Source organism: Podarcis raffonei, chromosome 12, assembly GCF_027172205.1.
Source record: "Podarcis raffonei isolate rPodRaf1 chromosome 12, rPodRaf1.pri, whole genome shotgun sequence".
Lineage (NCBI taxonomy): Eukaryota > Metazoa > Chordata > Lepidosauria > Squamata > Lacertidae > Podarcis > Podarcis raffonei.
In genome coordinates this window covers 57,736,627-57,761,720 of record NC_070613.1, presented here as the reverse complement: position 1 = coordinate 57,761,720, position 25,094 = coordinate 57,736,627, and the positions used below count along the sequence as shown (strand labels likewise).

Genomic DNA, 25,094 nt, shown 5'->3' with positions numbered 1-25,094 from the left:
TACACTCTCATGATCCTATTTGTTTCCGTAAGACTTCCCAGTAAATTAGTCATGATTATTTTAAAAACTGACATATGGACAGCCTTCTAATCCTCTCCATTTGATGGTTCTTGAAGGAACAACGTTCCTTCTTTATCAGCAGCCTTCCTGCAGAAGAGGATTGGGCATATTGAAATCTCTTGCCTGTTAGACTCTATCCAATTTCGGCTCTGATAATAGTAACAATAATAACTATGTTTTCAGATAAGGTGATAGTTTCTTTTAATTTGCTTTTGCTTTTTCATCTGTATGTATAGTTGAGAAAATTAAAGAGAAATTAGTTAATGCAGGGCAAGTAATCCATTATGGATTCCTATGCAGTTGGATGTAATCCAATCAAATTATATGCTTGGATTCTGTTTGTATTAGGTGGGTGTTTTCTGTAATAAGACAATGTAAACCAGATAATAAAGAATGCCTTGCTGAGCTTAGATTGCACCATCTAAATATCACATCTGGAAGGTCTGTCAAAAAACAAGAATGGCTATTGTGAGATTGCAGTCTTTTCTGCTGACGGAGACTCGGGGGCTTAGTATGTATACTGGGCGACAGCCAATTAAGTCAAAGAGAAGACCCACTGAATTATGTTTCAATGGGTCTGTTCCAAGTATTCCAGTCCAACACTGGAAAGCACCCAATGCCTATAGAGGGACTGGAGCTGCTTTGACAGGGCCATTCCCACACTATTGCCACATGCAAAGTGATGCGGTTGCTTCTCACGCCTGCGTTGTTGTTCCCTTGGGTAGGTGATGCTTGTGTGGAGGGTGCCATGCATACAACCGTGTTACTGCTAACCATCTTAGCAGTGGTGTGGGGGCAGCTTCATCACAGCAGACCACTGCTGATAACGTATGAATGAACTCTATATAGTATGCATATAAGATAAAGCAGCAATTTAACAAGCAAAGAAAGTATGTCTATGCCAGAAACAGTGTGCAAGGTTCTTCCCTCACAACAACCCTATGAGGTAGGTTAGGCTGACCCAAAGCCACCAAGAGAGTTTCTGGCAGAGTGGGGATTTGAACCCTGGTCTCCCAACTCTTAGTCTGACATTCTAACCACTGCGCCACACTAGCTCTTACCCAGTGATCTTTTTCACTACCATGCAGCTGTTAAAGACACAGAAATCTTAAAAAAGAAGGTAGCAGCCCTATCATTGGATGTTCCAGTAACACAAAACCAGGGCCTTTGTCCCTGTGCTAACCTTAAAATAAAGCATTTCCTTTTGAAAGGGCGTGTTTTAAAATAGAAATAGTTTAAAAATGCACTGCATTATTTAAAAAGGATAATGAATTTTTCACAAAATCTACACGAGATGTTTCTCTCAAGGAATTGAAATATGAGATAGTTTGGTGAGGTGTGATTTTCAGGTAAAATAAAACTTATATACAAGAACAAACAGAATTAATTCAAACACTACCTGGAGGGCAAATACTTCAGTTAAACTTGACTCTTGTTTATCTTCCTAACTATACAAGTGGAATGTTTGGGGGAGGTGAATTCTAGCAGAAGGAGAAGAAAATCGGGAGCAGGGATGTGATATGTAAGAACTGGTTCACATGCTACCGCATTTCTCTACAGATGCACTGTAGGAAAACATAAATCTCCTGTTTAGGGAAGTTTTTAATGTTCGATATTTTATCGTGTTTTTAATATTCTGTTGGGAGCTGCCAGATGTGCGGGATACACGTAATCTAATAATAATAATAATAATAATAATAATAATAATAAGTAAATCCCAATGAGTGATGGTCCTGCATCTATATTTTCACTGTGTGTACATCTATATATGTTGGAAAGTTGAATAATATCCTGGGTACATATATGCACAGTGAAAAACCCAGATGTATGATCCTCACATATAACAAGCAAAATTCACAGAGGATAAGTCTATCAGGGGCTAATACATATTGTAGCTAAATGAAACCTCCAAGGCCAAAGGCAGTATACCTAAATACCAGATACTTTGGACAAACCATGCAGGATGGCTGTTGCCTTCATTTCTTGTTTGAGGATTTCCTGGGGCATCTGAATGACCACTGTTGGGGGTGGGGTGGGGAAAGGAGGCTGGACTAAATGAAACCCTTGACCTGATCCAAGAGGGATTTTCTTATGTATTTATGAGGACCAATCCTGGTCTTTCTGTTTATTAAGGTAGATCCCGTCCCTTATTTCTGTTCATAATTGCAGTAGGTTAGCAGCTTTATACATAAAGGTTGTGTTGCTTAAGACAGGAAGAAACTCTGCAACTATTATTGCTGTCAATGGCAAAAGTGCACTTTTATCACCAGGCAAAATAAATAGATGGCATGGTGCTATTTGGCTGCTGGCGTACTTCGTATTTCACTCCTGCAAGCTCCTACAAAGACAACTACCAATCTCTGCCTGCCCCTTGCCATGGCTCTGCTACAGTAGCTCTAACAACATCCAGCCTGCCATGCAGAAATGCGGCAGGTGAAGTTTTCCCTATCATTTTATCACCAAGTGAGGAATAACTTTCCCTGCTATGTTTCTGTGTGTAAGGCTGTTCTTAAAGGCAGAAGAGCAGAGCTACTAAAAAGCTGACTACTCAAACACCTGAACTACCAGGGGCAAGAGGGAAAATGAGCAAGGAAGGGCAGGGAAGGTTAATGAGTACAAATGCTACTTAGCTGTGACTGCCTGTTGACACCTTTAATCCAGCCAAAAAGTTCTCTGCGCACACCTGCTTCCTTTCTTCCATAATGCTAATCCTTCAGCGCTTACAATTTCCTATGCACTCCTTCATCAGCCAATTGTACACAAGTCTTTCAGACCATTCCGTTTACACAGACGCACAGCCTGGTACTATGCATGTTTAATCAGAACTGAATCTTATTACATTCAGTGGAACTTGGTCCCAGATAACTGTGCTTTGTATTGTGGCCTTAATAGTCCACAGAACTCTACTTTGAGGACTTACTCCCAGGAAAACAGCCATAGCATTGCATCCTAATGACAAAAGACTCTCTCAATGATACATTATTCAATGTTGTATTCTTTTTATGCCACAAATAGTGAATTCCCTGGGAAAGTTCTTAGGTACAGCCAGTAAACAGGAATAAAATTTTATTTTTAAAAGCGCTCCCTGTTCATCTCTGCAACAAAGCAGACCAGTATGATAAAGTTCAGAGAAGGATTAATAGCCTACTGTGATAAAACACTGGATGAATCTGTTATACTGTCCCAGAATGATAACACTGTTAGTTTCTGGTGTTAATTTTCTGTAAATGTTTATTTCTGTCTCACTGGCTGCTTTAAAAAAATTGAGTCTTTTTTAAAAAGAAAGAAGATTGCTGCTTGGCACCACTTCCTTTCTCCCCATCTCTTCTGCAGCTCTGTAACACATGGTTGCTGTTCAACAATCTCCATCTCATGGGCTCCAGGGGATTTTCTTCCAAGCCTCTCAAAGTCTTTCATTCCTCTTAACCTTCCTGCCCCAAGATGAAGGCGGGATTGCAGTAGGAATCACCTCAAAAAGTAGGGTGAGGATAGGAACAGAAGGAAGCCCCTCCTGAGCCTTCTTTAGGAGTGAGCACTTGGCATGGGCCCAAGTATTGGCTGTGACAGGGAAGCAGAGAACGTATTTCTGCACGCTATGGGTTCTTCTGTGCCTGCAGGGGCAGAGCACTTTCAAACATATGAGTAACACTGTTGATGTTCAACATTAACCAGATCGTAATAATTTTCCCTGCCTGCACTAAAGCTTCTTATTGTGGAGCAAGCCCCTTTGCTCTGAAATTATGTATACACTATAGCTTACAATTGTGCTCCACGGTTGTGCCTGCATGGAGTTTCCTATCATGAACTGAGAAAGGTGCCTACATAATGGCTATGCATTGTTGAGCAAGGTTGTTTCTGTTGCCTTACTATTGTTGAGGGAGCAATGAGAGTCACTGGCAGGACTGGACCTGCAGTCAGTCCAGAATTTCTTGATCCCCTCTAGTTCTGACCCCACCACCACAAGTATGCTTGCTTGCCCTTACCTCGTCCTGCAGTGTTGCGGGCTGGTCTTGTCCTCCTGATGCAATGTGGTGACACGGCATCTTTCAGGTGGCAACCATCGTCCACCAGAGGCTTACAGCCTACCTTGAAGGTCGCTGTATTCGGGGCCAGGCAGAAATTTTGTCATGTGGGAAATTGGCTCTTGCCTTGTGGCTTTGCCTGTCTCATAGCAATCGTTACGCCTTTGGTGGTTTAGGCACTGCAGACACACATTGCAGTGATTGATGGGGCATGAGAGCAGCTTGAGGGACACTCCCCCACCCAGTCAGCACTCTATGGCCACTGAGCAACCTCAGTCCTGGGGGGGGGGGCACTCACTCCTGAACTTTGGAAGTAAAAGGAACAAGTGAGACCTGCAACAAAATCTTGCCATGCAGAGTGCTCTTGTTCTGGTTTCTAGCCATTCGGTTCAATGCAAACCCCATCTTTCTCCCCACAACAGCCAGTCAACATTATTTGCCCACTGATCATGGTAGTCCTCATTGGGCAGCTTTTTTTTTGGGGGGGGGGGCTTCTTTTAGGAACTTTGCAGAAAGATTTTTTCGACTTCGTGGGGAGAGGAAACCTCGCCCACGACAAGAACTGAAAAGTGTAACAAGAAGGAAAGGGCCTGAACATAGCACCACCTTGTGGTGTTTGTGGAAAATACAAAGATGTTTAGGTGTACATGTTATTTTTATATGTCTACTACTACACACACACACACACACACACACACACACACACACTCATAGCTCAGGGAACTGTGGTTTGTTCTAGGCAGAAGTTAACAAACCATGATCTGAAACCATGGCTTAAGATGACGAAAAGGGAAATCTAAAGAAAAAAAGAGGGTTCAGAAACTAGTAAAAAACTTAGCTTAGACAGGCGAGCCAGGAGGAACGTACTGTCTGTGTCTAGACGGGAGGAAAAACTGAGGGAGTCCAGCCTGCTTCCCACAAGTCTTTGCTCCTTTCTAGTGTCATTGGATACGATGCCCCACAAACTAAAATTACTGCTGCAAATAGCACCTAAACAGGAAGCTTACCATTCCAGGTGGTTTTCTACAAATGCTGACATGGGGCTGATCTGTACTGTGTAAGTGTCATTGGCTGAATACTCAAAGAGGCCATAGTATGGATTGAAGAGCTCCTGAGACAAAAGGAAGAAGAACTCTCGGGACGGGCCGCTGTAGTCCAAGCTGCAAAAAACCCACACAGGACAAACACTTTTACAATTCATACACGTTTCACGACACAGGGTGCTGTTGTGTCCTAATCAGGCCTATGCAGGTACATATTGCTTTTAATCTGTGTTGTGAGTAGATTGTAAATCTATTCAGATAAAGTACTGGAGTGTATCCCTATCCAACTTAACATTCTGTTTCTAAATAAACAGTACAAACAACAGGGAACTCAGAACTATTAATCTGTAAATTCTGATTCTGTGCCAGCTGTATTAGGTGCCATATTTCATATGAAGTTCAGTGCATACAGAACTGCAGAAAACAAACTTGTTTTAGCCATGGGGCTTAGCATATCAGGGGTTCAGACCTCTCAGCACCTACCCTTCCTCTCCAACAAATGTGACGTAGAGTTTGTTTCTTTGGAGCTCTTTCCGAGAGTAAGCCATCACCTGATTAAAAGTGCCTTCCAGCAGGTGGTCGCGCCTTATTATTAACCTACAATGAGGTAGAGGAAAGACAGCCAAAAAGTTAAAATTGGGACTGCTGGAATTTTAAAATTATTATTTTGTAAACATTGGTCACAGATAGTTATTATCATACCTTATCAGTTTGTGAAGAACAAACATGAACCAGTAAAAACCCATTTGACCCATTATTTTTCATCATTGAAAAGTTCCATGGGAATAAAAATGGGCAGACAGTGGCTCAATTCAGATGTCATAGCAAAAGTTATTTGCAGAGAACCAATGTGAAAAGTGTGTGAGAAGTATGCAGTTTTCTGCATACCGCATTTTTCGCCCTATAGGACGCATTTTCCCCCCTCCAAAAATGAAGGGGAAATGTGTGTGCGTCCTATGGGGCAAATGCAGGCTTTCGCTGAAGCCTGGAGAGCGAGAGGGGTCGGTGCGCACCGACCCCTCTCGCTCTCCAGGCTTCAGGAAGCTATCTGCAAGCCGTGGGAGAGCTGCGCGACTTCCCGCAGCTCTCCCATGGCTTGTGGAGAGCTGCCTGCACCCCGAAGCCTGGGGGGCGCGCTGAGCTCAGTGCCCCCCCAGGCTTCGGGCTTCGTGCAGCTCTCCCACGGCTTGCGGAGAGCTGCCTGTTCTGGGGGCTGGGGTGGGGGGGGGAACTAGGTGCGCCCTATGGGCCGGTGCGCCCTATGGGCCGAAAAATACGGTAATTCATTGTGGGGGAGAAATTCAGCTCAGTTCACAGTTAAAGGTAAGCTTACCAAATTACACACACATACACAAACACAGACTAAATGCTAATTTGGGGAATAATCAATACTACTCAGGATCTTTACTGGAGATAATTATATGCAGACACACTGCTATGACCATTTTGAATTATACCACAAAGTTAGTATAATTATGCTCACAAGCGAGTATGTCTTGCTTGGGGAAATCAGCACCGACCAAATAAAACTGGTATCGCTGCGCTTGCTCCAGAGAGCTGCTAATAACCACACCTGGGTTGATGTTATATATTTAAAAAGTAAGGCCCATTTTTCACCACATCTGGGTCCTAAAGAGGCTTTAAAAATTGCAACATATAGAACTGTAAACATCAGAATCAGGGATCAAAATATCAGAACAGATTTTCAGCTGGTTTCATTCCTAGTTTTATTGGCATATGAGGACATTGGGGGGGGGGACTCCATACCCTCCAAGGGCCCCAATTTTCCAGGGACAGTCCCGGAGTTATGAAAGCCATCCCAGCTTCAGATTCAATGCCAGAATGTCCCTATTCCCCTACCAGTGCTACCAGTGCTGAGGTTGGGGAGGAGGATGAGCCAGCACTTTTCCTGAGCAATGGTGGCAGTAGCTGCTGTGAGGGAGCATCCTGTTGCCTCTCCATGGCCTCTTCATGGCTGCTGCTGGCCTCCTCCCTTGGGCAGCTCATAGTGGCTGCAGGAGAGCTGCCAAGCAGAGGCCACCACCACCGAGGCCCTGCCCTGGGTGATGCACTGGCACTGAGGGGCAGGCAGAGTGCAGGGGGGGAAGGAAGGGGGAGCAGAGCGAAAGAAGAGTGGCAGTCAAACCTGACTGAATATGCCTATTTGTCAAATCTATAAAAAATAGAGATCAAGAAGATGCAGACTATAAGGAGTACTGGAAACCCTTTGTTGAATATTTAAAGAATTATTGTAAACGTGTAAAGACGCAGGTCGGATCTGAATGAAGTACAGCAGTAAAATATGGTAGCACTGGTAGGGGAATAGGGACATTCTGGCATAGAATAATCATAATATGCAGCAATTTTAGAAAATAAGGGAAAACAATGGAGGGGTGGAGGGGAAGCCAAATCTGAAATGAATGTGAATTGGGGAAATATGTATCAAATTTGTAAACTTTTGAAACCTAAAATATATATTTTTTTTAAGAAAAGAAGGGGAGCAGAGCGGAGCATAAGGAGTCTTTTTATGCTTTGTGTGTCTGCATTTAATCCTGCTGCTTTCTAAATTTTATTTATTGGTGTATGTTTTTCTTTTTGTAAATCTTCCAAATAATAAAATAGGATTGGGATTAAAGAGTTTTCTCAAGATGGTGGAGGTGTGTGTGCTGTGTCCCATTTGAGTAGTAGTGGTGACACCCCCCCTTCTTCTGCTAGGAAATGCTCAGGGGGTGGGGGTCGAGGGGGGTCAAGGAGGGATTGAGAAGTGTCCCTATTTTCATCTGAGGAATGTTGAGGCCTATGGGCTTTGTATTGGCTTTTTCATTATGAGGGGCTGTGCCAGCACCTACTGTAGAAGGAGGTCTTTAGGCGACTGATATTGATTTTATCATTTATTGCATTCGCATCCTACCTTTTTTTGACCAAGCAGCTCAAGCTGGCATACATGGTTGCCCCCCCCCTCATTATTTAATCACAACAACAACCCTGTGAGGTAGGTTAAGCCAAGAGGCAGTGACTGGGGTCAAGGTCACTCAGTGAACTTTGTGGCCGAGTGGGGATTTGAACCCTGGTCTCCCAGGTCCTAGTCCAGCACTCTAACCACTACACCACACTGGCTCTTTTCAGACTACCATGGCTCCAGAATAAGTACAGTGTTTCAGCTGATAACAGAGGTATGCAAGATTCTTTAATATTCATATCCTATCAAGCTGAAATGTCTTCCCAGATTGAAGAAGAAGAAGAAGAAGAAGAAGAAGAAGAAGAAGAAGAAGAAGAAGAGGAGTTTGGATTTGATATCCCGCCTTTCACTCCCTTTAAGGAGTCTCAAAGCAGCTAACATTCTCCTTTCCCTTCCTCCCCCACAACAAACACTCTGTGAGGTGAGTGGGGCTGAGAGACTTCAGAGAAGTGTGACTGGCCCAAGGTCACCCAGGAGCTGCAGGTGGAGGAGCGGAGACGCGAACCCGGTTCCCCAGATTACAAGACTATCGCTCTCAACCACTACACCACACTGGCTCTCAATTGCATGTTCAGATTGCAATGCCTGAACATGTCCTATAATATGCCTACAACCTTCAACATTCTCATAAATGTATTAGATACAGAGAAAGGTTTTAGAAAAGTATCTGACATATATAGGAAATGCTTATTTTAAAATACAGAATTGGAATGGTCTAATTTCACATTCTTTTCAGCTTCCCTTCAATAGAAGCACTCAAGTGTTCAATAATATTTCAGTCAATGCGGCCCTTTTAGGAACGGAACATTACCCTTTTCTGGATTCTCCCCTGGAACCTGCATAGCAAGATCAGATGGCATGAGCAAGTAATCAGCAATTAGGGCTTCTCCTGGCTCAGGGTAGCATATTCTGCCCATGACACTCGTCTAGATTTAATTGTTTAGTTTTCAAAGCTATGAAAGTGGTTTGGGACAGAAGCCAGCCTGAACTTTCAAGGCTGAGGCATTGCATATTTCTGACTATCCCTGGCAAAAGGGTATAGATAGGCAAGTCTGCTGCCAAACCACTCAGAATGTGAATTGCACAGCCCAGCATCAGAAATTATAGAGGTCAGATCTCAAAATATTCAGAAAGCATGGAAAGGAATACTGAGAAATAAAAAGGTTTATGAAAGCCTTACTTTTCAATACTGGTGGGTGCCTAAAAGGCACACTTAAGCCCAAGGTGTTGGGGCTGGGAGACAAACTATCAACTACTCCGCAATGCATGTCTTTAAGCCACAAAAGCTCCTTTCTCATAGGGAAAAGCAGATCTGAGAGGGGCAATTTGTACTGAATAATCAGGGAGAAGGAGAGTTTAAATCTTTTCATGCCTATCATCTTTCGACTACTATTCCTCCCCAGCAGAGCTTTCTTTATTTTGTTTTTTGGTAACATAGTTTTTATTCATTTTCATCTTTATGCTGCTTAACATGGTTGCATTGAGATATATCTTTGTTTACATTAGAACATATGACATGCAACAATTACATAAAATCAAAATTAAAGCAACAATAAACACTCAGATAAGCATTTTCTCAACAGGGTGTTTGTTCTCTATGGGGCTCTGGAAATGTATTTATTATTGAGCACTGCCTGACACCTTGCAGGAGACCCTCCACCCTCCACAGGAGAGATAAAAGAAGGTCCTTCTTCACACAGTGCATAGTCACAGGGGCAAGGGAAGGCTAACCGGCCCCCGGTGCGGGGTGTTGGGGGCGGGGCAAACCGCCCCCCTGGTGCATCTGTGTGTGCCACTATGTACTGCGCATGTGTGTGCGCGCCGTATGTAGCATGCACAGCATGTAGTGGCGCCGCGCATGCACTGAAGGGCGGTTTGCCGACAGTGTTGTTCAAGTGCCATATGGATGGCGGTGGGATCCCTCCGCTGCCGCTGCAGCTGCGAGCGGAGGATCCTCCACATGCAGCTGTGGTGGCATGATGGCAGTGGCAGTGCGAGCCCCCTGCGGGGCGCTTTCTTGTCACCCCCCCTTAGAGATGGCACCCGGGGCGGACCGCTCCTCCCCCCCTTCCTCCGCCACTGCATAGTAAAACTGTGGAACTCACTCCCCCAGGAGCAGTGATGGTTCATCCAGACTTCCGCTTGTCCCACCACTTTCTCCCAGGGAAACCCTCTCTTTACTGCTCAATCGTAGCAAACGTCAGTCGGGTTTTCGGCAGATTGATGTTTGTTCTAATTCAGCATTAAAGAGAGGGTTTGCGTGGGGAAAGCAGCAGGGCAAACAGAAAACTGCTTGGACCCATGCCTAGAAAGCATGGGAGAAATGGATGCTGTGGGAACAGCCTGATCCGAAAGACTATTCTTATATTCTTATGCTGAAAATCCTGTCTCCATGAATACAGCTACTCCCAGGGAGAAACAGCTTTAAACATATTCAGTTCTCCTTACTTACGTGTAGGTTTTAGTTTGGCCCAAGTATCAGCGATGAAAGTCAACATACATAGCATCTATATACAACATGTATTTAACTTCTGGACTTGTTATTAGACTTTTAGAAATCTTGCCCGGTTGCACAATTTTGAGTGAATGTTTTGAGTAAAAGGCAGCAGCAGCAGCAGCAGCAGCATTTTCTTTTAGCACATGTGCTTCAGCTGCACAATTGCCAGAAACAGGACTGTCCAGGGAAGAAGGATGTCTGGTATGTTGGGCTAGAAAGCCCTCCCTGCTTTCCTCACCCCAGTTAACTAGTGGCTCTGTGATCTCTTGTGATCAGGAACTGCCTACGTTCAGAACAATGGACCACAAATCACCAACATACCATTAACACACCACTAGCATTCCCCCCTAGATGACACATGATGGGTGGGAGATTTTTCTTGCTTCCTATGCCCCAACCTACCCATCCTGAATGCTCAAAGATCATAAGCTGCATATTTTGCGCTTTCCTTTGTTTCCTGTTCTTGATTTGTCTCTGCCATTTAAACTGTAAACATTCCCAACAGGGCCCCCTCCCCCCTTTTTACTTGTCCTCAGGAAAATAATAGAAAGGGTTCAATAAGACACACTTACTTAATTTTACCTGGTCCCTGACCAAATCCTTTGGCTTCTAGTTTTCGGTAAAAGTTGCGAAGCTTGGCTTCAAAATCTCTCCTGTAAGGAGAGGGGGCTCTTGCGCTGGCCCGCTGCAAGCCTTAGGAGGGGGAAACAGAAGACAGCATTTAAAGAAGCGTTGCAACTTCATACAAGCAATGTTTTCAACGAACATTTGCTAAGGCACCTTACACATTTATTTCACAGGGACAACATATGGCCTGTTTCAAATGTTTGGAAGCTGACACGCAATTGCCTAGGGGAGCATGTGCGACTGTTGGAGGGCTTCAAAAGGATTTCTTTCCATCAGAATACTCACCATGTTAGTTTCCTTAAGATTTTTAGGGCCAAACTAGATGTGGTTGGGGAGGGGTGCAGTACATTTATCGTTCATGTATCTGCCCTGTAGAGATATAAAGTGTGTAGGTGGGTGGGTGGGATATCTGCTTTTTTGCACCCAAAGGGACACATGCATGGAATGCCCGCTGAATCTCCCCCACTCCATTGCTTCAAAAGTACTTTTATTCTCTGTTTACATAATTCTATCAACATATCTTGAAATAAAAATATAGCCACTTAAGGGGGGGGGAGACAACATGGTAGCCCCCTCCCCTTTCTTCTATCACACAAAACATTTTGAGAAACAAGAAACAAGCATCTGACCAGATAATATTATCTCCCAGTGCTGTACCTGGAGAATTCTGAGGTGATGAGCAGGGTGAACAGCGAGGAGAAAAGCTGTAGCCAGGATGGAAAGCTGCTTGAAGAGGGATGTAAGACATAACGTCTTCTTCAAAAAGGCTGACAAGGTGAGAAATAGGAGAAGCTTGGTTCATTTGCATGTGACAAACGCACACTAATATGCAGTTTGGAGAATCTGTGAACTACAATAATTAATTTGTCCACCACTTTGTTACGTTTTAATAGGGAACATTCTATTGATTAAAATCTGTTGTTAAGAGTTTCAAATCCCCTCCAGCCCTGAGCAGTCACTCCCCCAAAACAAGCAGACCACTCTGGCGAGACAGTCCGTGGGCAGGTAGGGTCTCAGCCTGCATACCAGATGGAGCTGGCAGACAGCTGCCCTGGCCACAGAATTGACCTGCGCTTCCATGGACAACTGTGAGTCCAAAATGACTCCCAGGCTGCATATCTGGTCCTTCAGGGGCATGGTTACCCCATTCAGGACCATGGAATCCCCCACAGCTGCCCACCCCCTGTCCCCTCAAAACAGTACTTCTGTCTTGTCAGGATTCAACTGCAATCTGTAGGAAATAGCCTCAAAAAAGATTAAACAATAAAATTATCACTTAAAAAAATTACAAATACAATTTAAAAAATACAGTTAAAACCACAATAAAATAGACTAATACAGATTAAAACACATACAGACTTTCTAAACCAAATAAGAATGTCTTCAGCAGGCGTCAAAAAGAATACAGTGAAAACACCTTCCTTGATATCAGTAGGCAGGGAGTTCTAAAGTGTCTGTGCTGCCACACTTCCTCCTCCTACTCAGGCAGCTCCACAAACGATAAATAATCCCCGAGCCCCATTCCCTGAATTGCCATGAGGTGATTGAGGTTCCCTTAGACCTAGCTTTTCAGTCTATCCTTTTCTGTGAGTTGGGCATAGGCTCCAGGCTGCCCCATACCTAGGTCTAAAAACTGGACAAGAGAAGCCTTTTTATATCAGAAAACTATCAAAGGAGGACATCAGTTGATAGCCAACTGAGTCATACTCAGAGTAGATGTTATTTATTTCAACGGCACTGCTCAGAGTATGACTAATATTGGCTACAATAACCTAGAAGTATGAAATACAGACATACTCTTGCCAATATTTTCATTTTATCTGAGGTAGATCTAGATTTTTTAAAAGCCAATTTACAAGTTGCATTAATTCTAGAGATGTTCTTGCCTCTCTTACAAGGAACTCAGCATTGATATTCTCTCAATTGTGCTTGATACATGCATAGAAATTCCCCCGGATTAGGGGTGTGTCTTGCTGGGAAGCAGCTGGAAGGGACTGCTTAGAAGCAGGATGAAAAGTAAACAGTTATTGCCAATTTTATTACCTCAGTAGTATTACTAAATCTGCATCACAGGACAACTTCTCAAGCCCATGTGTACCTTCTGTCCGAATGTAGTGGATCTTTTCCCTGTAAAGTGAACAGCATGGAAGAAAGTTGCAGTGGGACTAAGGAAAACATAGTGTACCTCGTTTCTGCAACACCAATTCTGTTTCTCTTCAAAAAGCCAATATAAAAATAGCTAGTGCTGAGAAATAATCTGAATCCTATAATCAATGTCTTGAGTCAAATCAATTTATATTCCATTGGATTTTCTTTGCAGTCCAGAATGTGTCAGAGAAGGGAATGATGTCAGATTGTCTGAAATTAAAACCTCATGTGAGCATTAGAGATAAATGTGAGAAACCTTTCAAAGAAGGCTGAAGAATGGGGAGGAACCCCAAGGAAGTAAGGAGGCAAGATGCTCAGGGGCTAAAGAGGAGGGACAGAGTGAGAAAGGGGTTGAACAAGAAGAATCTGAAGGAAGTGTAAAGGAAAAAGAAAGATACTTGAGGAAAAGGAAAGAAGGGGCAACAGGAGTAGAAGGCTTGTCAAACCTGGAAGTCGTGTATGGAATTTCACAGTCCTGGTGGTAGCAGGGAGGCACAGGAAGGCACAGAAAGGGGGGAAAGTAGGCAAATTTCTGTGTGTCATGGCTTTCCCCCTTCTCTGCCACCTGTAGCCTGGCAATCTCAAGGAGATGATAAGGCTCATTTCTTTTTCTGAAGCAAAATTGTGTGTCCAAAATAGCAATCACCGAGGTCCCACCTTTTAATGTTGCAATTGCATGTAATGTTAGCTTAGCAGCCAGTTTCCCTGTTCTAAAATAGGAAGAGTGATTTGCAGAGGAAAAGCAGTTGGCATTGGAGAGAGAGGGTGCCTAACTCTCCTGCAAGAGCTCTCCCTCTTCCGACAGTTTTTACTCCTACTGAGTTTCTAGACCTTTGTTTCTCTCAGATACAAGGGTCTAACATACATTTCCCCCCATGGTGGCGGGGGAGGGGATGAGCTAGTGGAAGAGCAGTGAGTGGGAGAAAGGCGAAGCATAATTCCCTGTTGTTTTTCTGCTGCCAATCACCCCCTCCTTGGAATACTTTGAACGGGAACTAAGGTTTATTTTGAGATGCTCACTTTTGTCTAGCAAGCGATTTGGCTTGGAGAAGGGAGCAAATTCAGTGGAACCATGTCAAGTGAAAGAATAAGCTTGGCATGAGTCACCCAGAGTCCTTCGTTTTATGCAATTCAGGATTAATGTGTTGTATACCATGGAAGAAAAAGCCAGTGGGAATTTTTTATTAAAACCCGTGTGCTGGACAACCACCAGTGACCTAAGATGCGAGTTGAAGAAAATGACCTAAAGATGAATGGATCATGTTACAAATCCCATTACACACCTCCTAGGCTGTCTCAGCCTTGTAATAGTCAAATCTGTTCACTGCTAAAAAGAAGATACAAGGGTTTTTACTTCTCTGAGGAAGGGAGAACTATTACTTAGGTTGGGGTGTTGTTGTTTTTAAAAAACCAAACTGGAATAATTTGATGGTGCCTACAGAAATGTTCATTTTAAATACAGCAGGAATTATTGACTTGTATATTTTAGTCAGAAGATTTCTGTTGCTGGAGCCAGAGTAAAGTCTCTTTTGACTAGTTTACAGAACTTAATAAGACAAATTGGCAAGCAAGGCTAGAAAAAAATTGAGAGAATGGGGGGTGAAGGAAATTGGGCAGGGGTGGGAAAAAATCTCACTACAAAAATCTGGATATTCTCTGTTACATTTGTAATAAAACAGAATTTATTGATAGCCCAGACCACAGTGGAGTTTGCAAAAATTAACATTCTTGACAGGTGACAGTTAAGTAATGCTACTTCCATCAGCTCAGGGTCTCCTTGAAAATCCCAGTTCATTCCACCATGTGTCTGTGAGAGCCCATTCAATAAACCTCCTGCTTTTGCTGCCTGTCTAGGACTGAAACAATGGAGTTTCTGAGGTTGTGTGTGTGTTAAGGTTCTATTGGAGGAAACTGATTTTCTAGATCCATTTCAGTTGGGAGCTTAGGCCCAGTTTTGGCACAGAAACTGCTTTGGTTGCCCTGTAGGGTGTTCTATGTCAGGAGAGAGACAGGGAAAATGTGTCCTTGTTAATTCTCATCAACTTCTCAATGGCTTTCAATACCACCAACCACAGTATCCTTCTGGAGCGGCTGTGAGTGAGGGGTAGGTGGCACCCTTTTGTGGTGGTTCTGGTCCTACTTGGATGGTCGTTTCCAGAGGGTGATGCTTGGGGGGTGCTTTTCAGCCCCATGGAGCCTTCAATGTGGGGTTCTACAGTGCTCAACTCTATCTGTTCAACATCTTCATGAAACACTGAGTAGAGTCATCTGGGTTGTTGGAGTATGTTGTCAGCAATATGCTGACAACAAAGCTCTACGTTTCCTTTTCATCTGCATCTGTGGCAGCGGATGTGCTGGACCATTTTCTTGCCTCAGTAATGGACCGGATAAGAGCCAACAGATTGAAGCTGCCAGGCAAACCACTCCTCTTTCCCCAGTCCTTTGGCTAATTCAACAATATATGGCCTTTTAAACTTGGGAGGGGGGTTACTGTTTTGTTTTTATTTTATGTATTTTCTGTTTTTATACAGTAAACAGCCCTGTGATCCTCGGATGAAAGGTGGTATAGAAATTTAATAAATAATAAAAATGATAATAATTAATCACCTTGCCCCAACCATAATATGTGGCTGTTGGGCTGTGTTTGGCTCAAGTATCCAGGTTGTGACTCAAGTATCCAGGGTTTTTTGATTATATTTATACACCGGTACAAGAGGTTTATTAGACTATGCATGACTGGGGGTTATTCTGCTGTTATAAGCATTGCTTACGATCTGCTTTTCAGCACATAATGCTTTGCCGCTAAAATATCTGTATTAGTAGTCAACAATATTCTCCATATAGATTCTTTATATATACCAGAGATCTCGCTTAAACTGGAGACGCCAGTGAATGAATCTGTGACCTTGTGCACGTAAAGCCCATTCTACCACCAATCTATGGGTCCTTGCATTTTACATGCAGCAAAAGTATGAAATAATTTAACTACAGAAAGCTGTACCTGAGTGCATGATTTCTTGCCAAACTTGGCTGACGCTCCTGCAGCATTTCAAAGATGTTGGGCTGGCGTAGAAATGCAACAATTTTATCATTGTATGCTGGATCAGGAGGAAAGAACACAAACATTATGGAAATTTCAGTTAAAGACTTATACTGTTGTTTTAGCATTTTTAAACATTAAAGCACTTGGGTGCCTTGGTAGAAAAGGTAACATGTAAAGTAAGTAGATAAATTTTGTTTAACAAATAATGAAACCTATTCTAAAAGATACACCGCTTACCAGGATTCTGGGGAGAACACACACACACACACACACACACACACACACCACCACCACCACCATCACCCTGCCCATCTGACTGGGTTGCCCCATCCACTCTGGGCAGCTTCCAGCATATACAAAAGCATAATAAAACATTAAACATTAAAAACTTCCTGAAGCAAGGCTGCCTTCAAAAGTCTACAAAAAATTATACGGTTGTTTAACTCTTTGACATCTGCCAGGAGGGCATTCCACAGGGTGGGTGTGACTACCAAGCTTAATCTCTCGCAGCAAGGGAACCGCCAGACGGCCCTCAGAGCTGGACATCAGTGTCTGGGCTGAATGACAGGGGTGGAGACGCTCCTTCACGTACACATGTACAATATAGATACATATATATCACTGTAATAGAATAGTTGCTTCCCAGTGCATATAGGAATACTCCCTATAGGAATACTCCAGAATGGCCATACGTATGGATGCAAAAGACACTGTACATCCCATTTTCTGCCCAGGAAATAAGGGATTTATAATCCAACCTAGGATTCCCCTGTGTAAATAAATGATGCTTTTGACATCATTTGCCACCCACCAGGCAGTCCCTTGGCAATTTCTAGGCTTCAGGGAACTCTTCCCTCCTGCAACCTTTCGCTCTTCTCCTTGGGGAAGGAAAGCAGGTTTAACAGGTAAAGGAGTGGAGAGATACAAGCCAATGAAAGCTCAGCTGAAGAAGGCCTTTTAAAATACTCCTGGAAATTCCTAGAGCCGTCCAGGCTACCTCACCTAAGGGAGCAGTTTATTTATTCAAAGCCCTTTTATTCCACTTCATCATATGTTCGAAGTGACTTGGTTAGAAAGGGCTGAAGTAAATGCTCACCAAAAGGTGTAGATCTAGGAACCTGAGTGAATGCTGAAAAGCTGCAACATAGAAGGAGGGAAGCTATGATTGGAAGTGGAAAAGCAGCAGGCAGGAGGGGGTACTTAATCCTTCTCCTGCCCACTACTTTTGCTCTGCAAACCTAGATGTGACACATCCACCCACTCCAATGGAGCAGAGAGACTTGTTTCAGCCATTCACCCTCTCTTTCTCTGCATAGGATCACAATGAAAAAACAAGAATACACAAAAAATACGCAAGATGCTGTTTTCTTCCTGTAATGTAAACTCATTGAAAAGCAACCATACATACCCAGAGGTAAAGACTCATGATGGTGCTGATTTCGAATTGCGGTTACAAGACTGTTGCCTGGCCTGGTCAACAGAGAAACTCCTCTGTTTCGAGAGACCTCTGATGCCTAGAGGGATAGAACCATAGAATTGTAGTGTTGGAAGGGACCCCAAGGATCATCTAGTCCAACCCTGTACAATCTTTTGCCCAAGGTGTGGGGGGAGGGAGGTGCGATTTGCCCTGAGATTAAGAGTCTCACACTCTACTGACTGAGGGGTTGCTAGTAAAATACTCTGTGTGATTTCATAAATAGTTGTTGGTGTTTTTCTCTGTGTGTGTACTTACAGGCAAGTAATGTTTATGTGTCGGACTATAGGTAGAACAGGAAAAAGTGTTTGATGGATATCACCCTCAGTTCTGAAATAGGATTTGAAAAACATGAAGAGTACCATTATGTTATTAATTGAAAGATAATGTTACTAATGACTGGAGTTTAGCTGCACTCCTGCACTGTACACATCAGTGGCTCCTAGCCATGAGGCCTATGATCTGCCACAAGACAGGCATATGCTCTTGTGCGTTTCTCATAGGCATCTGTGAGAAGAAGACGCTGGACTAGATGGGCTACTGGCCTGATCCAGCAGGCTCTTCTTATGTTCTTATGCTTTACTTGTCCATAAATCCCAGTCATATACTAATCCAGGCAGACACAATATGCATGTGTTCCCAGCCGCCTACATACATAACAAACATACAAATACATACATACATTCAACTCTTATCCTTTATCCAGTAGACAAGACTGTATGCAGTAAATTCTTTTCAAAGAACTGTAACCTCACCAAATATCTGTTGGGAGGTAAAGGGAGAGGGGCTGAATTTAGCTGCTCTATTCCTCCCCTCTTTGCCAACAGCTGATTAAGTATGACTGCTTTCTGAAGAGGATGTATGCAGCCTCAATAGCTATGGACTTCCCATTTGGATCAGGGCCACTCATTCTGTGTGCAGGTTTTCAGCCTCAGACAGCTGATTTTTCAAAATCAAAAATATTAATAATTATCTACGGCATTTGAGCATTATTGCAATAAAAAAATGCACATATTCAAGGAGTTGGTGTTAAATTCAAGGTTTCAGGTGTACCTATTCAGTCTCTGTATCACAGTAAAGCACCAGCTCTTTTTAATTATCTATTTATAAAAAGTAGCTAAATGTGACAAATCACTTCTGAAAAGGAGAACATACATGTAGCATATAGGTAATGAGGAACCAGCCAATATAGCAACGTATGTGTTGAAAAAGAAATTGCTGCACACTAATGAGAGAATTTTAAAAAGATGTTGCCTGCTATTTAAAATATAAACACGCTGTGTACTGTCTGCTAAGAAAGGAAACTGCCTGCTTTTGATTCCCTATTGTGTTCAGATAGATTTAAGCACTTAACAAACCAACATGAAAATTGTCACAGAAAGATTGCAGAACAAAGCCCATCCACAAGCAGATAGTTCACCTGAACAACAAAGACGACAAAGCTGGTAAAAGGTAAGATCCTGGCTTCCAACCATAATATTTCTTTGCAATTTGGGACAGGGGGAATAATACACAAAGGAAAGAAGAATTAGTGAACCCCGGCTTCTAAGAAATGTTGGAGAACTGTGTGCTGCAATGAAGGCTGACGCTCAGCATGTGTCAGAAGGATGGGTCTAAGAGACTCCCTCACCCAAAAAGCCCGGAGGTACCAAGGAGTCTGTTATGTTTTTCTGCCCCAAGGCCTTCCTAAATTAGCTGCTCCTACTTTGTTTGAACTGTCTTATGGCCCATCCAGCTACTATGCCCATGTACTCCAGGCCAGAACGGTTAGTGTTCCCACCAAGGCCTGTGCTTTGTGTCTTTGTGTTTTGTGAATGACAGAAGGACCCACACCCTGAAGTTGTGCATTCTACAGAAAACCCAGGCAACTGTATATTCTGTGGACTGTCAGCACCAACCCTAAAGACAGGCAGCTGCAAATAAAAACATGCATCATTTTATTTGTATGCTGCCTTTCCATGCTCAAGGTGGCTTACAACATGGAAAAAAAGTACATTACAAACATAACAAAAGTAGTCATAAACAATAAATAAAACATCAAAAGGTACACAACCAAATTAAACAATTGCCACATAAATCATAAGAAGATCTAAAAGTAAAGATACAAAAAAATCAATAATAGCAACAACTCACCCCACAACTCTCCACCCCCCAAAACTCTTAAACTATACCACAGTCCCAGAGTCTCAGCTTCAGCTTTTGCAGCTGGAGTCAGTCAGGGCCCCTCCTCCCCAGGCCTCGTGGGAAAGGCCTGCAAGGCAGGGAGCAAGTCTTCCAGGACTCACAGCCAAGATACAATCTGCTGTTGACAGCCAGCAAATGAATTGCTTGGAAACAAGCAGATATAAATCTGTTCTAATCACTTTACAAGATATGAAGGCTGCAAGAGGTATTGATAGCTGTGCTGAAGCTAATATCTGCAGCTGTTTATAAGGTCATTTATTTTTCGTACCACACTGGCAACTCATAGCTGGGCAAGCTCTGTCTTTCTTTATCACTACGATATGCCTTCTTGCCCCCTCCCCAATATGGCTTAATCCGTAACATTTAATCTTCTGGAATTTTTCTTTTCTTACTAGACCGTGTCAAGGTGAGTATAGCCTGCTCCTGGTATCTACCAAATATTGAATGGGCTGAATGGGGGTTCAGTTAATAGGGTATATGTATCTGGATTCTAATTCATCATCATTCTCTCTCCCAGGTTTCAGGCCACAATATAATAATAATTTATTACATATCCAGCAACTTCCTACAAATTATAAAGCTAGCAAGGTGAATGTGAAGAAATTGCTTTGTTGTGAATATACCCATTTATCCAGAAATCCTAATGAATTAGAGCAAGAAAACATACCTCTCCAGCACTGTAGCTGCGGAGTCGCTGAAGATGCTGTCTGTGAGTCAAATGATTGGGTAGGCGGCCATTTTGAAGTGGGATCCTGGGATCAATGAAAGTAGTAGCACGGCTGTTGTGGTCAACAAAGAAGGACTGTAATAAAATAATGTTGGAAAAGAACAATGATTATAATACTGATAAAGCAATCAGAGTAAACAATGTATTTGGCAGGATTCTGCATGGTCCTCTAAGGCATCTTGCCTGGCTCTTCCATTTGAACAATTAGATGTTCAGGTGTGGACTTGCTGCAAGGGGTCAAACCCTATAAAACCCCCTAAGTCTCTTGTCAATAAGACCCAGGAGCCGGGAGGAGATAAAGTCCAGCCATTTATTGATCCAGTGGGATATGTTCCGCAAAGTCTGGACCCCCTCCTAGTGGCAAGAGGGGGTATATATAAGTTTTTACAAAGCATTTCAATTTCCACCAGTCATATACATTATTACCTCATTCAAGTTGTTAGACCAATCATATGCATAAAAGGATTTCTCATTACCTCATCTCAAGCTGTTGCACTTGCACGCAGCTTTGATTCCCACCCATGGCCGTTGCATTGTTGCAAAAGCCCCTGTGTGTGCTGGGAACCTGTGTTACGTGTAGCAAGTTACGTGCAGCCATTTGCGTTCTATTATATGCTATGTTTCTTCTTCTAGCTTTGTGCTGTGGCTTGTGATTTATGTGTTAGCTGTTTTTCTACCCCAATGGGGAAGGTGAACTTTTCTATTAGCAGCACATGCAGGGGCTTACAGGGGTACACATTATCACATTTACGGTAGCCCTTTGGACCACCTCCACCGACTGAGGTGCTTGTGGTCCACTTGTCCTCTGTGACTGCTCAGCGGCCTGATTGCCTGTAGACAGCCAGCACTGGCAGTGTCCTGTAAATGGATTCAGGTCCCCAAATTCATATACTTAGCCTATTAATGTGTATGCCACTGAATGACTCAGGAGGAGACATCTGAGAATAAGGCACAAACTTCAAAGCTAATACATTTTAACACCTTGGGCATTCTTGGTCAACCTCATAAAATAAGTCAGATAAATTTGCAGAGAACTCAATATTGTATAAATTATTGTACCTTGCCTTGTTGATCAGTTTTGATCTCCCAGCCGCGGGGAAGCTCCAGCCGTGTGTCAGCAAACATGTTGATGAAATTTACCAGGTCCCTGTTGTGCTGATACCGCTCAAAATTCCGAGCATCTCTGCGGATCTTTAGAATCATATGCTTTAAGCAGGTGCTGTTGGTAAACACTCGATAGGCACTCTGGATACGAAAAGCAGGAGGGGAAAACAAAGCTTTCATGACTGCAAATGTGTCAACTCTAATGACCTTTTCCAGAATATGTATGACTCATACAGGCAACCCCCTCCCCCCAAACTCTCTTGTCTGAAATAGTAAATCATGTAACTGTTTTTAAGAGCCTTGTGAGCTGCTAGACTCCAAAGTCTGGTTATTTACAGAAGGGTAGGCTTGTCTTTTAATAAAGGGCCCAAAGAATATGCATTTAATACAGGCAATGGCCATTTCATGTGCGGGTTCCATTCCTTCCTGTCCCCGTTCCATCCCTCTTCCAGGTCCAAAAGGACCTGCTTGTCATTTGGACACACCTAAAATGGTTGCTGCCTGTATGTCTTTTCCCACATTAAAAGGTAAAGGGATCCCTGACCGTTAGGTCCAGTCACAGACAACTCTGGGGTTGCGGCGCTCATCTCACTTTACTGGCTGAGGGATCCGGCGTACAGTTTCCAGGTCATGTGGCTAGCATGACTAAGCCGCTTCTGGCGAACCAGAGCAGTGCACGGAAATGCCATTTACCTTCCTGCCAGAGCGGTACTTATTTATCTACTTGTACTTCGTGCTTTCGAACTGCTGGTTGGCAGGAGCTGAGACCGAGCCACGGAAGCTCACCCCGTCGCAGGGATTCGAACCGCCAACCTTCTGATCGACAAACCCTAGGCTCTGTGGTTTAACCCACAGTGCCACCCGCATTAAGAGCCTTTAAATGCTCAGCAAGAAAGTTCACAAATACCAAGATTATTCCAGATCAAATTGAGACATGGTTAGTCTTAGTTGTCAGACTATAGCCATCCAGAATGCATAACACTACATCCTCCTGTGATTCAGTGGGTCCCTTGCCCCTGTAGCAACATCTGTAAGAAAGAGCCATGTGGCTCTGATAAGTAAGCAGTCATTGCCTGAGGGCCTATGATATTGGCATGGGAAGGAATCCTATCATTTGCCTCAACCTTCCAGTTCCTTCCTACAGATATTGCTGCAGTGAAATATCATGTAGCCACATGGAAGAGGCTCTCACATTGCTCCAGCACGCATGTAACTTGCTAAGTATTTATGATCACACACAGTGAATGATCATTAATTTCTGGAAATATATGATAATGTTCTTGCTATTTAGCTTGGGGCTGGGATTACAGAAACTTAGTAGTACAAACTCTGGAATTCCACCACCAGCTCATTGACCATTTTAGTAGCTCTCTGAGACCTTAAAAGAGACCAAAAATTTCATAGGTTTTTTTAAAGCCCTCAAGTAAAGAAGAGATCTGTTTTCCATTTCGGCTCCAGCTGCTGGATAATATTTTCCAATTCAATTTTCATGGCCATAATTAATGCTTCTAAATTTTAATTGGAGTTTGTGGTTAAAATATTATAACGACATTAAGCCCAAATTTATGTAGCATATTATTTTTACATAAGTGGAATTTGTATGACTGCCTTAACAGATGTTTCAGCAGGTCATTCTGGTTTCTTTGGCAGAATCGAAATCATTGCTGTAACAGAAAAGGTGTTGCTCTGTTCAAATTAATTTGATACCTGCTTTGATGTAAGATCTACTAATATAAAGTGAAAGCCACAAAAAGTTCAAAGAGGAATATTCAGATTAATCTTGGACATTTTCTGAATAGTATTTGAATCCCCCGACCAAACCAAAAGTGGATCTTAAGAAAACTGCTTATGCTCTACCAGTCATTCCAACAGACTTCTCAGAGAAAGCTTGAAATGATTTTTAAAACTGTATTTTGTTTCTGCTTAGCCAATTATGAGGGGAAAGTGTGCATTTGCCAAAAGAGTGGAGATAACTGATATATACTTTCTTGCCTTGTGACAGTGCAGTTTTCAAGTTTTCAACTTCCTGGGGAACTTCTTTGCATCAACTTGCCTACCAAGAAACCCCTGAACATCTGCCAAAGAGCCCCAGGATAGTGCACATTATTCTCAGATGCATTCTAGGGCATGTAGTCAGTTCATCTATGGCACGAACCAGCTGCTGAACCCCACAATGGCCTTGCATGAATGAACAAGCAACCTAGAATACACACAACATTCCCATTTGGCTGCATGTTTTAGGGGCTGAGATTTGTTGATTTAATATTTGTATTCTGCTTTTCCAACAACAAATGTTGAGTTCAAAGTGGTTCACAATAATCACAACACCATTTAAAAAGCAGCAAGCACTGCAACTGCTATAATATCAAACACAAAAGCATATAAAGCAAACAACAACAAATTCATCAAAACAATTAATGCAATTCAATAAAGTCACAGTAACTCCCTGATAGCATTGCAAGGATACTTCCTCATCACTTGGAAGCTTCCTTCAGAACAAAAAAAAAAGGGGGGGGGTTAGCTTTTCAACACTGCAATGGGTGGAAGCCTCATTCACTGTCATGAAGTATAGAAACTTAAATGGAACTATGCTTTTAAAAACCATTTTGGGTGGGTGGGAGATCAGTAATGCCACACAAGTTCTCTCTTGGGGAGGTTTGTCTCCTACTACTGATTTTCTCCTTGAGGATGTGAAGCTTTCAAAAGACATTCCAGGATCTGAAAACCTCTGTTCTGAGATACCGTATTTTTTGCTCTATAAGACTCACTTTTTCCCTCCTAAAAAGTAAGGGGAAATGCGTGTGCGTCTTATGAAGCGAATGCAGGCTGCGCAGCTATTCCAGAAGCCAGAACAGCAAGAGGCATTGCTGCTTTCACTGCACAGCGATCCCTCTTGCTGTTCTGGCTTCTGAGATTCAGAATATTTTTTTTCTTGTTTTCCTCCTCCAAAAACTAGGTGCGTCTTGTGGTCTGGTGCGTCTTATAGAGCAAAAAATACGGTACTTGTTAGAGTTCGGTAAAATACTGATTTAGTGATTGTGTGGGAATGTGTTAGGGATGTTCTAGCATGGAGAAATGGGAAGAGTATGAGTTGTACATATGACAAGCTAGTGGCCTTGCTAACCAAAATGTTGCATAAGGATTATAATGTAGATCCAGGTCTATTAAGGCAGAAACAGATGAGCACAGTAATTGTCCAACATCTT

The 25,094-nt window shown here is 42.8% G+C and overlaps 1 protein-coding gene across 7 annotated transcripts in view; it reads right to left on the bottom strand.

Annotated features, from left to right (window-relative positions):
- Positions 1-25,094, bottom strand: part of HECW1 (HECT, C2 and WW domain containing E3 ubiquitin protein ligase 1) — a 180,114-nt gene that overhangs the window by 13,002 nt on the left and 142,018 nt on the right. For all 7 annotated transcript variants that reach the window (XM_053409587.1, XM_053409585.1, XM_053409588.1 and 4 more), the window contains 9 exons: positions 21,844-22,029; positions 20,725-20,859; positions 17,808-17,913; positions 16,358-16,454; positions 13,252-13,335; positions 11,866-11,975; positions 11,154-11,274; positions 5,609-5,722; positions 5,090-5,242 (listed from right to left, as the gene is read on the bottom strand). In XM_053409587.1, the coding sequence (XP_053265562.1) occupies positions 5,090-5,242; positions 5,609-5,722; positions 11,154-11,274; positions 11,866-11,975; positions 13,252-13,335; positions 16,358-16,454; positions 17,808-17,913; positions 20,725-20,859; positions 21,844-22,029 (1,106 nt within the window). The remainder of the gene's footprint in view (positions 1-5,089; positions 5,243-5,608; positions 5,723-11,153; positions 11,275-11,865; positions 11,976-13,251; positions 13,336-16,357; positions 16,455-17,807; positions 17,914-20,724; positions 20,860-21,843; positions 22,030-25,094) is intronic.